Raw genomic sequence first — 15325 nt, forward strand, 5'->3', positions numbered from 1 at the left:
ACACCCACTCTGCCATACACCCACTCTGTCATACACCCTGCAGTTCTAAAATGAAAACCTTTTGTTGATAAATATAATTTGCTTGAAAGTGCTCTGAGTTAATTGCATAGTAATTGCTGTTGTAGAAAAGCTGTGGAGTTCTAAATAAATAAGAGAGGAAACTTCATGCTTTAAAAAAAATTACATCTAAATTTTTGTGTAATTGTTTACTCTGCTCTCAGTGAAAATATACTGCAGTTCTCTGTTTTTTGTAATAGCATACAGAGTATCAATTGCCTTTGCCTTCAAAGCAAAGACTTTTTTTGTACCTTGGTAATGCTTAAGTATGTTATTGGCTATTGTATTTCTTTATTTAATTTTAAGGAAAATTATTCTGTGGTCTTTATTGGAGAAGCAATTTAAATGATAGTGGTTGAATGTGACACTTGCCAGTTGTCTTTAGGCAGCAACAAAACAAAAACATATATTTTTTTATTATTCAGTCCAATAAATGTATTTTAAAACTTATTTTTCTAAGCCTAAATTTAGCACTATAAAAGTTCACTCAAACTGTCTGAGCGTGGTAATGAGAATTGTCAATTCGCTTTTGACAGACTGTGCCTCCACTTTCCACACATGTTTGTTACCATAGCTACCTCCATGATACCTGCTCATCTTGGGAGACAGAATTTTCACAAGCTAGCTAACTTAGTATATCAACTATCGATGGCTAAGGTGAGGACTGACTTATCCAATAATAACTTTTGCAAGCTAGCAAGCCAAGTTAAGATAAAAGCACATGTATAACTTATGAAAGCAAACTAGCTAGCACGTTATCGATAATATTATCTTATGAAACTGGCTAGCTAGCTAAATGAATATAATCCTTAAAAGGCACTCTAATTTAAGTAAACATAACGTTAGTGAAATATTTGCATTGTCTTGCCTGCAGGCCAGCAGCGCAATCTATGGGTCACAAATTACCCTTGGGTCCCCAAATATGATTTAGAATGAGCTATCACAGTAATCTGACCGACAGAATTAAAAACTCAGCTAAAATTTGCCAAGACACCATTGTTTTCATAAGATAGTTTTTAGCGTGTAAATCGACAGTGAAAACATCAGTCGATTAGCGTTGTGTTATGTCCCAGGCCTAGGATAACCTGGGCATAGCATGTGGTGTGGCCCCAACTCTACTGTTCCCAAGTAAGACCATTAAACCGATTTATAATTAAAGCAAACAGCCATTTATTTTCAGGTTTTTCCCAGTTGAGCAACCCCAACACAACAAACAAAAATGTACTTATTGAGCCCTACAACTTCCCTATAAACATAAAATAAAAGTCAAACAAAAAACAGGCCTCAGACCTAACTCCTAACACCAAAACAGGAGAAAACTGTAAACAAAGGAAAAAAGGATTCTCAACTTACATTGGGCTGCAACTGCCAACATTACAACCTTGCATACTGAGCTTACAAAGTTCAGCTGCAAAAACACTTTTTACAGAAACACACAGGTCTTGTGTGGGAACAGAGGTAAGGGCAGGAAGTGGCTGTCAGCTGCCACTTAAATAGGTGGAAGCAGTCTCCTGGACCAATCAGCAGCCAGCAGTCTCGTCAGGTGCTCCAATCACAGGAATCCAGCTGCCGCTCCTCTCCACCCATTAACTCTCTCTCTCACCCAACAGGCTACAGGAGGAGAGATCACCTTACAAAATTAACACATTATTTACAGTCGTAACAGTTGTTGTTATTAAACAATCAGGTATTAAAGAATTAACACTGATATTTTTGTTCTTGATTCCTCTCTGTAGTCCACAGTTTTAGGTTTGTATTCACGTGTAGTTAGTACAGTTATTTCTCTGACTGTTCGCTGCACTTTGGTTTCACCATGTAGAAATTACAACATGGAGCCGCGGTGGCGCAACAGGCTAAGACGCAGCAGACTTGCGGTTGCAGTTTGCTGCAGTTGCACACCGGGGACCGGGGTTTGATTCTCCTGCCAAAAGCCAAGTTTGGCCGGCTCACGTGGGGCAGCAATAATTGGCTCGCTGCTCCAGAGGGAGGGACTTGGCAGGGTTATTAGATCGCCGCACAATAAGTACCTCGGGCGCCTCGGAATCACGGCAACGGGCACGAGACGAGACAGCTTGAAGAAGGCGTGTCGCTCTCATTCGGGCCGCCGAGGGACGGGGTACGGGCGGTACATCTAATACGACTACCAATTGAATCAGACGAGGTACAATTGGCTACCAAATTGGGAGAAAAATGGAAAAATCTGGGGGAAAAAAAAGAAGAAATTACAACATGTTTTATACATAGCAGCCCCCCCCCCCCCTATTTTTCGGTCATAATAATATAAATATTATTATGGAGTCATGTTTCGTGTTTCATTGCAAATCCTTTGCATGCAGTGAAGACTGTGGCCCATTTTGCTACAAACTAATGGTTATCATATTGCCATGTAGCCTCTATAGATCTATTGATCTTCTTCTTCTGCGGACACTGCCATATCCAATCCTGCCGTTTCTGAATTGTCGGGCAGGTGTTTGAATTTTTTTCTTTGAGAATTCTTCGGTCATCAACTGTAGAGGTCCTCCTTGGTTTACCAGGTCCTTCTGATTACTGAGCTCTCCTCCTTCTTAATGATGTTCCCGAGAGTTGATATTGGTAGGCCTAAGGTGTGGCCTATATCTTTGGCTGTCTTTCATATTGCTCAGCCTCATAATCGCTTTCTTGACTTTCCTTAATACAACTCTGGTCCTCGTATTGACAAATGCCCATAACGGACTCCAGACGCAATCAAAAGCTCACAATCAAAACTAGATACTAAAAGCTCTCTTAGGCCTGCACTAAGGAAGCAATTGAACACACCCAACTAATCAGAAACACCTGCACCTGTGCTGTACCTGTGTAATTTGTACACGGTGAATCCTAAATGTGTAGTGATACACTTCTATAAAAGCTGATAGTGTGCACTTAATCCTCCATCCATTCATCCATCCATTATCCTAACCCGCTTATCCTGAACAGGGTCAGAGGGGGGCTGGAGCCTGTCCCAGCGTACATTGGGCAAAACCCCGTATGCTGGGATAGGCTCTGGACAGGTCGCTGTATACACCCTGGACAGGTCGCCAGTCCATCGCAGGGCACACACACCATTCACTCACACACTCATATCTATGGGCAATTTAGACTCTCCAATCAGCCTAACATGCATGTCTTTGGACTGTGGGAGGAAACCGGAGTACCCGGAGGAAACCCACACAAACACGGGGAGAACATGCAAACTCCACACAGAGAGGCCCCGGCCGACCGGGATTCGAACCCAGGACCTCCTTGCTGTGAAGCGGCAGTCCTACCCGCTGCACCATCCGTGCCGCCCCCACATGTTAATCATTTGATCACAAAATGAAAATTGTGGAGGAGTACAGAGGCAAATCAAGAAGAAATGTCATTGTGCCAAGACTTATGGAGCTTGCTGTACGTGTAACAAAGAAGCGTTCTATCTAGATGTCAAAATTCAGCCTGGGTGTCAGACTGCTTGCTAACAGCAGCTTTTCGGGTTAAATTGGGAGCAGAGTAGAAAATGTTCCTACATCTTGTGCAGGACTGGCTGGTAGCCGACGCCAGACAGTGTTTGAGGGGCACGATGGGATTTGAATGGACAGATCAGTTTTCAGGTGGCGAGAGTGGTGTGGCCAAATCATCGATTCCGATTTTAGTGGAACTTTGAGTGATTTTGAGTTGTTACCTTTTTTGTGCATTTGGTAGAGAGCCGCTCAGGTCGACCAATGACAACGTTTTTGGCGAGGCATGCCGTGAAAAGCCTTTTGTTTCCTACATCGCCTTTTGTCTCTGGTAACATTAATGCAGCCGTTTGGTGCCGCCTCCATTCCGGCTCTCTCTCTGTATTGACACTCCTGCTTCTCCCCTGTTGCCTCAAACTCCCGGTAAGCACCCTAGCAGCTGCTGGGAATCTGGCTGGGCTTGGTCTCTGGGTGCATCAGCCGTGGAAGCCCGCTGTAGCCATGGGTGGAGGGAGGCTGCACAATAATAGAAATAAAATGAGGCATGCTCTATTATTTATCAATCAGTTAAATGCTCAAAAAGTAAGAATGTAATGTTTTGAATCTGGTATGTGAATAAGCGGAGGTGGTTATTGGAAGTTCGGCTCATTGGAAGTGTGGGAATGTGCAGAGTTGCGTCTTATGAGAAGACCTTCGGCCTTCCTTTGCCATAGACTAGGGGCTTAACGCTTCGAGTCAAGTGAATCCAGAATGGCGGGGAGGTTTCCAAGAGGCCTCTGGAACACCGCCCACTCCTGCAGTCGCACGCTGCGGCGAGCCAGACAGATCCGGACTCCGTCTCCGCTGGCCCGGAGCACTGCAGGATTACCACCCGGGGGAGGCTTTAGGTGAAAGTGGAATCCCAAATTCCAGTCAGAGCGGAATTTCATTACGGCTCTTCTCTAAACCCTCTCTAAACTTGAGAGAGCCATCAAAAAGGTTAATGGAGGGAAGGCAACAAAAAAAAAAAGCTAATATCCATAAAAGGACAATAACAAGGCTGGTTTTGAACCTTCCGCGATACATTGCGTCCAAGGTAACGTTTTATACACTTACAGTAATTGCCAAATGTTCCTGTACTCAGCCGATGCACTATGTGGAAATGGTAAATGGTAAATGGTTGGCATTTATATAGCGCCTTTATCCAAAGCCATATATACACAATGTATTTTAATAAATGACCTCCATCATCAGTCCTCCTCTCACACCTTGGAGGAGAAGAGGTTTGAAGAGAAGCTGAAACGGAATTGTCAGTGTGACTGATGTCAAATGAAGGGAAAGTCAGGAATGGCACCCAAAAATATTACGGTAATTAAGCGTGGGGTATTCCCATGTGGAAGAAGAACATTCTGGTCTTTAGAGGATAATTGCACTCTAGAACACATAGGGGTAATTACACGTTTAGCTGTAAACATGTTTGTATGGATACTTCATCGTGAAACATTTTAATCCATGCCATTATTTCAACATTTATGACAATATCATTTTGGCATTAAAAAACTGGTAGAAAAGTGTTTTCTGTTGCTCGGTAAAGTTTGGAAAATGCTTTCTGCTGTCCACTCTGACTCCGCCTGAATCGTGATGTTGGAGTACACTTTTCTGTGTACCTTTGTCATGTAGATAGATCAGATATCCAGTCAGAATTGTCGACTACCACAAATTTGTCCGTTTAATGTAACGGCTCATTTTCAACGTCGACAAACCAGCTGTTATGGATCAATGTGAAACAACACTGTCAGCCCCTGATTGGTTAGAGGATACTTTGTGCAAATGGAGAGCCAGGCTGAAAGGGTGAGTGCGATTACTCTTCAGCTTGGCATTCTGCGGCCTAACTGGAAATTACGTACCGTGATATGACTGGGACAGATTACACAAAGCTTTTGTCAAAGTGGCCATCTTGAAGCGGAAGTTGGTCATTTTCATTCAGTCACTGTGAGCAGCAGCACTGGCTCTCAAACCCTGATGCAGGCAGCCAGAATCACAGTCCCTTCATGAATTTTTATGTGGGCAGGATGAGTAAGGAGGCATTGGGGATTAGACAAACCCCATTATGCAGAGGGAAGTACGAGAGGATGTTGAGAGAGGATCATGCGCATACACTTCCAGAGCTGTGATGTGTGTGTGTGTGTGTGTGTGTGTGTGTGTGTGTGTGTGTGTGTGTGTGAGACTGTGGCGTGTTAAGGGCGTGTCTGGTAATTAACGGAAAGCGTATATCTCTGCTCTTCATCTGCCAGGAGAGGGTAGGAGGTGCGTGGGTGAGTGTGGATCCCAGAATAACTAGGCCATCTTCTCTGACCTGAGATGTGACTACCATTACCATGAATGACGTCCCAGAATTAGGTGTAGGTCAAGGCTGGCCAACCCCGGTCCTGTTGAGCCACAGGGTCTTGTTGGTTTTCGTTTACACCTTAAATACCACCACTTACACCAAAACCAGGTGAGATGAGTTACTGTGCTTTAATTGATTAATTAAGTGCCAAGTAACAATGAATCAGCACTCCCTGTGACTCTGCAGGAACAGGGTTGGCCACCCCTGGTGCAGGTACTTTATCTACAAGGCTCTACAGTACTCACATTTTAAGAGCATTTACTCCAGGAATGTGATGTGTGCTAACTGTAAAAATAATTTCGGAGCACATCTGCTGATTGGCTTGCACGGTTGTGCAACTAAAATTTTCAACTTGGAAAAGATGTCAGCATAGAGCCCTGACGTAGATTGGAAAACATTTGGGTGGGACTCAAAGCCATAATTAATCTTGTGGGTTCCTTGTTTTCCTGTCCTTTCGTGTTCTGGTTTCTTCTTTCCTGAAACATGCGTTATTAATGGTGAGTATTGTGCAGGATCTTGGGTGTCTGTTTCTTCCTGTTCCCCTCTGTCACAATTCTTCTTTTATTTTTTTTCAGCTTGGCTCGGGCATTGTGTAAGAGAGCGTTTGAAACCTCTGCAGAAAAGGCCCTCTTTGTTTTCCATGACCTGCAGGGCTTTGATTATTGCTGCCATTGTCCAAGCCTTGTTCTTATTAAAGAAGTAATTATTACCAGCGCTGAAGGTCAGAGTATTGGGAGCGGGGAATTATGCTTCATGAAACACAGAAAGAGAAGAATTCCTCTTTGGAACCGTTTTCTTTTTTTGTTTGGCCCCCACTCTATCCGCTCTGCTTTGTAAAAAGGGCGTTTTTGTCTTGCGCAAGTGTGACTCTTCCAGTGAACTCGACCAGCTGCTTAAGAGATGCAGTCATCCAGATTGCAGCAGCTATCACACCGCTAGCTGCGTGCATCTCCAATGACTCTCTAATTTTGCTTGTGGCAGAGATGGTTTTATTTGGGGGTGAAAAAGGGGGGGGGGGGGGAGGAAAAAAAGGGATCTCTTGATGTCATTGTAAAAAAGGCTGCAAACAGTGGTGGGTAGGTTTGCTCTTCCTGTCACCTGACCTCCAGCTTCCTGTCACCTGACCTCCAGCTTCCTGTCCCTTTTTCTCCGCAGGCGAGAAGGGCAGCCTGAGCCATGGGTCCATTGTGGACGGCAAGTTCGAGGGCTTCATCCAGACCCACAAGGGCACCTACTATGTGGAGCCCACAGAGAGGTACCTGAAGGACCGCGATGTCCCCTACCACTCTGTCATCTACCACGAGGACGACATCGGTGAGTCCCGGCCCATCCTGGCGATATGAGGAAAATATGCCCTATGCCATAGCGTTGTGGAATATTTTGATGACAATGTCACTTGCTACAAGTACTGTCAACAAATATTGAAGTGTGCACAGCATAATGTCTTTCTGCTTTAGGTACACTGCTAACATTGACCCCAGACAATGAATAGCCTATGCCCTCTGAATATAAAAATAAAGACATTATTTCCAACATGCTTTTATTGAACCAATCGCCCATGAACAGCCAATCAATTTAACAGAACATCGATTTAAATGAATAGTCAAGTTCAAGCAGTCTTTTGCGATGTGTTTCTCGCATGTTCATATTTTGATGACGATAGGTATTGTATACATTGTGCAACCCTTCCCGGCGGCCATCTTGTGCTCCTCCATCATCCCTATCCCTCATTGAGTCTAATGCGTTTTTCCATTTTCAGCCATCTTAGAGTAGAGTGTTCTGGGCAAAGGCAGAGACTATATGACATTTTAGAGGGAATGCATCGTCACTGTAAGGATGGAAATGTTTGAAGTGGGGAATGGATATTTTTCTCAATTAAACTGCGGTGGGATGGCGGGACCTGAATCGTATGCCGCAAGGCTAGATACGCTGCTTTTTGAAAACCCTTTGGATCTTTTCATATGAAAAAGAAAGCTACTGGACTTGCATCCTGATGCATTCATTTGATCGGACAGAGGTGCGAAGTTTAGCGAAGCGGCCGGAGCGCGTCAGGGCAGAAGAGTAGCAGCAGGTCTGTGTTTAAGCACGTCTGTTGTCCCGTGTCAGACGGGGTGAGTCATCTCCTCACGCCTCCAGCCTCGGCCTCAGTTCGGGTCGCCCCGGTCTTCTGACTCGCACGTCACAGGGGTCAAACGGTCAGCCTTCATTCGGGAGGGGAAATTGTGTGGGAAGTGTTGCATTTTTTCCGGGGAAGGGCGCTCCTTTTAGGGCCGAGGCCTCCTCCGCACTCTCCTGCCAGTCCTGACGTGGACGCTGGTGGGGTGTAGCAGCCGCTTCACACGTCTCCTACAAGAGCAAAGCCAGCGACTCCTGATCAGTCGCCTAGGTAGAGCAGTGGTAACCAACCCTGTTCCTGGAGATCTACCGTCCTGTAGGTTTACACTCCAACCCTAACAAAGCACACCGTGTTCAACAGCTAGCGCAGGACTGCCCAACCCTGTTCCTGGAGATCTACCGTCCTGTAGGTTTCACTCCAACCCCAACAAAACACACCTTGTTCAACAGCTAGCGCAGGACTGCCCAACCCTGTTCCTGGAGATCTAACAACCTGTCGGTTTTCACTCCAACCCCAACAAAACACACCTTGTTCAACAGCTAGCGCAGGACTGCCCAACCCTGTTCCTGGAGATCTAACAACCTGTCGGTTTTCACTCCAACCCTAACAAAACACACCTCGTTTAACAGATAGCGCAGGACTGCCCAACCCTGTTCCTGGAGATCTAACAACCTGTCGGTTTTCACTCCAACCCTAACAAAACACACCTCGTTTAACAGATAGCGCAGGACTGCCCAACCCTGTTCCTGGAGATCTAACAACCTGTCAGTTTTCACTCCAACCCTAACAAAACACACCTCGTTTAACAGATAGCGCAGGGCTCTTGATTTTACAACTTTTGTAGTTCAGGCCTCTTAATTTTTTGTCCTCAGGAAGGTTACCTAAACCGTGCTACCAAACGGAATCGAGCGTGCCCGCAGGGTCTGTGTGCCTCAGCATCATTCTCATTTCAGCTTCTGGACCTTTTTTAAAATAACAGGCTGAAAATTTGCCCAATTCACTTCACAGCAGTTGAACCATGTGGAGTGGCTGAGCTCATTAAGCCCTGTGTTAGGGCTGTGTCTAATGTTAGTGATAGGAGTCCGGTGTTGACAGTTCTATGTGAGCGGACAGAGGGTGTGTTGCTGCCAGATGTTCTCACCCCGTCATGCCATGGCTCAGAGAAGTGGCCTAGCAGGGCCTCTTAGTTCTTTTTTTAAAAAACACTTGTGTAAATGTTTTGTAACAAGGGTGGCAAAGCCAGTGAAGTGTTCAGAGGAAGTTGAAGTGGTTGTCTTTCTGACGTTGATTTTGGCACAAATGCTAGCTAACGGTAAGATCCTGTTTCCTTTGTTTTGTTTATTTTCTATTTTCTCATTTTTGGTTCTTCTCTCACTTTCAGTTTAGTATTTCCTGCAAATACGAGATTATATTTCATGCAGATCTGCTGTACAGTGCCTTCCAAAAGTGTTTACCGCCGTCCTGATTTCTTATATTATTTCATATTTGTCATATTTGGTTTCAGATCATTAGGCAAGATGTAATATTGGACAAAGGGAACCCCAGTGAAAATCCAGACTGATATATTTCAGCAACTTTTTTTTTCCCCCTCATCTCTTCTGGAAATTCCTTTGATCGTGGCATAGTGGGCTACTGTGGTTGGAGAAGCTTGACTATGATGTATGGTGATGTATTGTTCAATAGATCAACAGGGCTGGCTGTAATCAAGCCTGGCTGTGTAATATCAGCTGAATCTAATTATCAATTCAATTAGTTTAATTGGTTGAGTAACTACACATGGGTGTTTGATACATTCTTTCATTAAATAAATGAAATCATTTTTAAACTGTGTTTTATGTTTTGTGTTTACTCGGGTTCCCTTTGTCTAATATTACATTTTGAATAAGGATCTGAAGGTATAAAAAGAGTATGCTCCTGCACACTATCTTGCGCAAACTTTAATTAAATGACAAACGTTTCGGAAACAATCGTTCCTGTGTCTGGAGTAAAATGGTGGCGTTGTTTTTTTCAAGACCTTTTGTCATTTAAGGCCGGATAACAGTGTGTGGCAGCTATGTGACCATCTTCTCATATTGTTTCCTCATAGCACCACTTTGTTTTTACTTGTGTGCAAATCTTATTCTCTCCTTTTTAGTGTAAAGTTCCAAAACTATTCAGTGTGTCAAATATGCAAGTCAGGAAGGGGGCAAATACTTTTTCACAGCACTGTAAGTGGAGCTGTTTTTGCCTGGTAACTATGCCGACCGTGACAGCGGCCGCTTGGAGCACCATCCAGCTGTCTGTTTCGCACTGTTGTCTTTCCCATCTATATGGTCTCACATTCATGTGGCTATGGGTAAATACAATTACTATAAGCCCTTGGTACTTGTTTGTCAAGCAGTATCTGTATTATGTTGCACTCTAGTGAAGCCAGATGTTCTTGCGCCTTAATATCCGCAACCGATTCAGACCCAAGAAATCAGGTGAGGCGAGTTAACTCCTGTCAGTTAAGTGCTGAGTTACAACAAAAGCCTGCACACAAATGGTTAAATGGTTGGCATTTATATAGCGCCTTTATCCAAAGGACCAGGAGTGAGGACCACAGCTACAGTACTGTAGGGCGGCATGTAGCGTAGTGGTTAAGGCAAATGACTGGGACACGCAAGGTCAGTGGTTCTAAGATCCGCACAGCCGTTGGGCCCTTGAGCAAGGCCCTTAACCCTGCATTGCTCCAGGGGAGAATTGTCTCCTGCTTAGTCTAATCAACTGTACGTCGCTCTGGATAAGAGCGTCTGCCAAATGTCAATAATGTAATGTAATGCTAGAGCGACACCTTCATCTCGAAACATTGCCCGATGGCACTGTGCTCTTTAGCATCCCCTTGTGGCGAGTCAGGGTTGTGCCCCACGGTCCACTGAGGGCTTTTGACATCTGTTCCTTTGTTCTGCCCCGTGAATCACGTTCAAGCTGACGGCACTTAATTACGCAGTTATTATATCATGCAAATTGTACTTTCAGCATCGTCCCTTTTGTCTAGACCGAGCTAGACAACCAATCATCTCGGCTTTATGCGATATTAGACGTATAAATCAAGGGGAAAGGATGACTGCAAATTACCTAGGAACATTATTTCTGATGGAGATATGGAAAAAAAGTATGGCTGCATATGCTCTTTTGATGAATGACACTTTTGTTATTCATTGCTTGTTGTATATTACTGCGTGTCATTTTGCAGAAATACCTGACTGTATCATTGCTTGATAATTCATGGCAGCATTCCTAGAGGTATTTCCCTAAAGAACGATCATAGTGATATCGGCTTTTAAGAATAGTTAGTGACTAATATTGTTCATTATAAGATTAACATCAGAAGAGCGTCTGTACCAAGAAAAGGATATTGCAGTGTCGCTAATTCTGACATGTAGCTAGGTTGTGTAGGTTGGGGAAATATAGAGAGGCAGAGAAGGACATTGTCGCGGCACTCTGATGGGGAACTCGCACAGGCATCCACCACTTCAACTTTTCCCCCCGTTTTTTTTTTCTTCTTTCTTCGTCCTTTTCTTTTCTTTTACGACTGTCAGCGATTTGCATCTCAATGAGGTGCCTTTCAGCGCGAACACAAAGGCAGCTTTTTGTGTGGAAATGGAGAATTTGTTGTCCGTGATGAATAACTGCCGTTTACCCAGTCAATCCCGTGGCCAGTGCAGGGCGATTGTCCTGCCTTGACCGTTTGTAACAGTATGACCCCCTCCCCTTCCCTTCCCTCCCCTCCCCTCCCCTCCCCTTCCCTCCCCTCCCCTCCCCTCCCCTCCCCTTCCCGATCCCCGATCCCCGATCCCCGATCCCTGGCACTCGGCCACCGCAGACACCATGACTCATCGCTGCCCGTTAATGTAAACGAGCTGTGACTTTAAAGTATTGCGTTGCGCTGATTTTTCGGAAACGCTCCTGTGCTGCTGCCATTTATAGATGGCACCTACAATTAAGCGGGTGAGCCGAGCGGACTGAGTTTGCCTGCGGGTGTTCTATTTCTGGAACTTTCTCCAGGAACGCTAAGAAGAAGAAAAAAAAAAAGACATCTTTGATATCCTCTCAGAAGAGGGCACGTTTGAGAAAGCCGAGCGCTGGTGCTTCTTGGGGTCTCTGTCACATCAACGACTATTCTGCATGAACAGGCATTGGGATGTGTATTTTCACACACAGAGTGGTCACTGTGTGGAGTAGGTTGCCAGGTCATGTAGTGGGGTCAGAAACTCTGGGGGTTTTCAGTACCTGGCTTGATACAGTGCTAGATACTGTCTTATAGTGAGCTGTCTTGCTGTAGTGCACTCTAGGTGCAGTTTAGTGGGAGGAAAAGGCGGGCGTTGCTGGGCTGAATGGCCTGCTCTCATTATGTTACGGTAATAGCGGTTGCCGCGGGGTTTCTGCGTCACCTCACCAGGGGCGACGGCGGTCGGTGATAAACGAGGGGGCTGCGCCGTTCTCTCACGCTGGCGGGCGGACGTGTCGTAAGAGAGGAGCTTACTGCCGCTGCCCATTCTGCTGTTAGGTCCTGCGGCTGAATCCTATAGTCTTTAGCATCTTTCGCACACTACATACTATACATGCACACTATCGTTCACCGTACATAAGGAGGCTTTGATACGAGTCAAAACGAAAGACGGATTTTCGCATGTGCTACGTTGTCATCGTAGAAACGCAGCACTAACTGCTGACCAGCACTGGGGCATTTGATATTAGGTAGGATCAACACGGGCTTCCTGCTTTGTGTTTCCTGTGCGCGTGTTTGTGTATGTACTGTATGCACAGTGTGTCTGTGTGCACACATTTGTGTTTACATGTTTACACACAGGCGTCACAGGAGCCTCACAGCAAGATGGTCCCGGGTTCGAGCCTCGTCCGGATCCTCTGTGTGTGGAGATTGTTCTCCATGTGCCCGCGTGGGTTTCCTCCGGGTACTCCGGTTTCCTCCCTCAGTCCAAATACATGCAGGCTCGGCTAATTGGAGAGTCTAAGTTGTCACTCCTGCCGTTGCCCTTGACCGAGGCACTGGCCTCAGAACTGGAGTTGGTCCCCGGGAGCTGCACTGTGGCTGCCCACTGCTCCTCTGTAACTCGGTTGGGTCGAATGCAGAGGACACATTTCATTTCCATAGAAGGCAATGACAATCACAATTCAATTAAAGTAAATGGTAAAAAGTGAATTGACACATTATGTAAGTTATTTCCTGTTTGGGTGCTGCGGTTGGTTCCTTGTGGCAGTTTGTGCAGGAAACTAAGTGGGCTGCCATCTGTCTGATTTGTGGGCAGCAGTGTTTAAGAATGAATTGTAGTACAATATTGTTTTCCACTGGGGTGGCTCCTTGGTTTTAATTCATTTTTTGAAAGATTATTTGATCAAACGGCCGCAGGTTGTTGAACAGGCCTACCTCACACCAGTGAATTCAAATCCGGCGTGAGATTAATGGTATTTGACACATGGCATATTTTATAACTATTTACGACCCGGGGTTTTTGCTTCCTCTAAACATCCAGCATTTTCTCTTTGGCGAAAACATGATTCATCTTTATCTCAACTTGTTTTTTTCGCTTTGACAAATCTCTCAGATTCTTCACAAGCTGTTCCAATAGCAAAATATTATACAGGATGCATTTATTACAGAACGCGTGTGTGCCTCCAGTAAGAAGATGCCAGCTTCCAGACCATTACATGCACATTGTAAAGGTCTTTCCCGTCTATATGGGACAAATGTAAATTTGCTTCACTGCAGTGATGCAATGGTCCCCAACACTATTTCTGAAGAGCTAGCTTCTGCTAAGGCTAATCTGCTATGGCTCACAATACACACTTCACCGGTGATCTTTATTCCGGGTCCTGGAGAGCCACAGGGTGTGCTGGTTCTTGTTTTCGACTTAATATCAGCAACAAATTCAGACCCAACAAACCAGGAGAGGTGAGTTATCTGTGTAATCAACTGCTTTCATTGATAAAGTAAGTGCCCTGCGGCTCTCCAGGACCAGGAATTAAGACCCATGCAGGACACCATTAATATATGTAGATGCCCCATGTCACAACTTTATGCCAGTCAATAGATAGCTATGATTTGAAGGCAGCTAATTTTGAGAGAGTTTAAATGGCAATACCGGACGAGGAGATGTCCAGTACACGTAAGGTCTTCAAAAAAAGCCTGGCTTCGATGCCAGCCAATTCTGCTGGAACAAAGTCTCAAGCAGTTTCCCTGATAAGGAATCTCTGCCAGCTATTGATTTTTAAAAGGGCCAAATCACTGAGCCAGTGGGAAAGCGGGAGAGTGCGACTTGCTCTTGATTGCGAGGAAGTAAATATTACTGCAGGATTAGCGATGGTGCAGGACGCATTTTCAGTCCTCACTTCAACTATACTGAAATTAGAGGAAGCGTCTGTGAAAGATCAATCAGAGCAGCTCTTCTGTGGAACATCTTCAAATAAAGTACTGTTCTAACAAGAGCGCCTCGCTGTACTCATTTCATTTACTTCATTTTTAGCACTATCCAGCACTCACACACACACGCGCACACACACACACACACACACAGACACGCGGAGACAGACGCACGCACACACACACACACTGCGTTTTGCAGATGGCGAGAACGCTTTGAGGGAAATTCAGACTAGTGCAGCATGGAGCTCGTTTGCGCATTCTCCTCCCACCCAGTTACCTCCACCTTCAGCTGGCCCGGAAAACGAGAGGGAGCCTCGTGAAGGAAAGTTACTGCAGACAGAACTGGCCCAATGTACTGTCCGTGCAGGGAAGTGCTTCATCGTTTGGACCTGCTGTGCTTCGGGATTTTAAACGCCTCCCAGCCTAATCTCAGCTTTAAGGCTTTCTAAGGCCATTCTGGCCTATTCATTATAGAAATGTCTTTATCAGGTAGTTCTTCCCTTAACCTTCGCAACAATCAATATCTGTGTACTAGTTGTGTGCAGATCGGGTGTCCCCAGGGATTTCCCTGCTGGAAAGCAGCTGGAGTGTGTGCGAGTGTGTACGCTTAGAGAGTGTGTGAGAGTGTGTGTGTGAGCAAGCAGTTATTTATCTGACACTGACAAAATGACTTACAGTTGATAAGGCGAAAGAGAATCCCCCCCTGGAGCAATGTTGGGTTAAGGGCAATGCTCAACAGTTGCACTGATCGTATTGTGGCTTCCTGGGTCTGGAACCAACCTTCCAGGTCAGTCAGTGATGCTCCACAGGGCAGGGCTTGTTCCCCCTTCAAACCTCCAGTGGTCGTAGTGCCAAGGCCACCATTTTAGGTCTCGCTCGCTGTGGGAAGTATCACCAAATGTAGAACCAAGTAAAAACCAAGTAATTGG

At 45.3% G+C, this 15325-nt stretch overlaps 1 protein-coding gene across 1 annotated transcript in view; it reads left to right on the forward strand.

The window, feature by feature from the left end:
• The window catches only part of LOC133130444 (disintegrin and metalloproteinase domain-containing protein 10-like), an 89243-nt gene that overhangs the window by 48768 nt on the left and 25150 nt on the right, over positions 1 to 15325 (forward strand). The window contains exon 4 of the mRNA XM_061245045.1: positions 7033 to 7191. Within this exon, the coding sequence (XP_061101029.1) occupies positions 7033 to 7191 (159 nt within the window). The remainder of the gene's footprint in view (positions 1 to 7032; positions 7192 to 15325) is intronic.

This window comes from Conger conger, chromosome 6, assembly GCF_963514075.1.
Source record: "Conger conger chromosome 6, fConCon1.1, whole genome shotgun sequence".
NCBI classification, from domain to species: domain Eukaryota; kingdom Metazoa; phylum Chordata; class Actinopteri; order Anguilliformes; family Congridae; genus Conger; species Conger conger.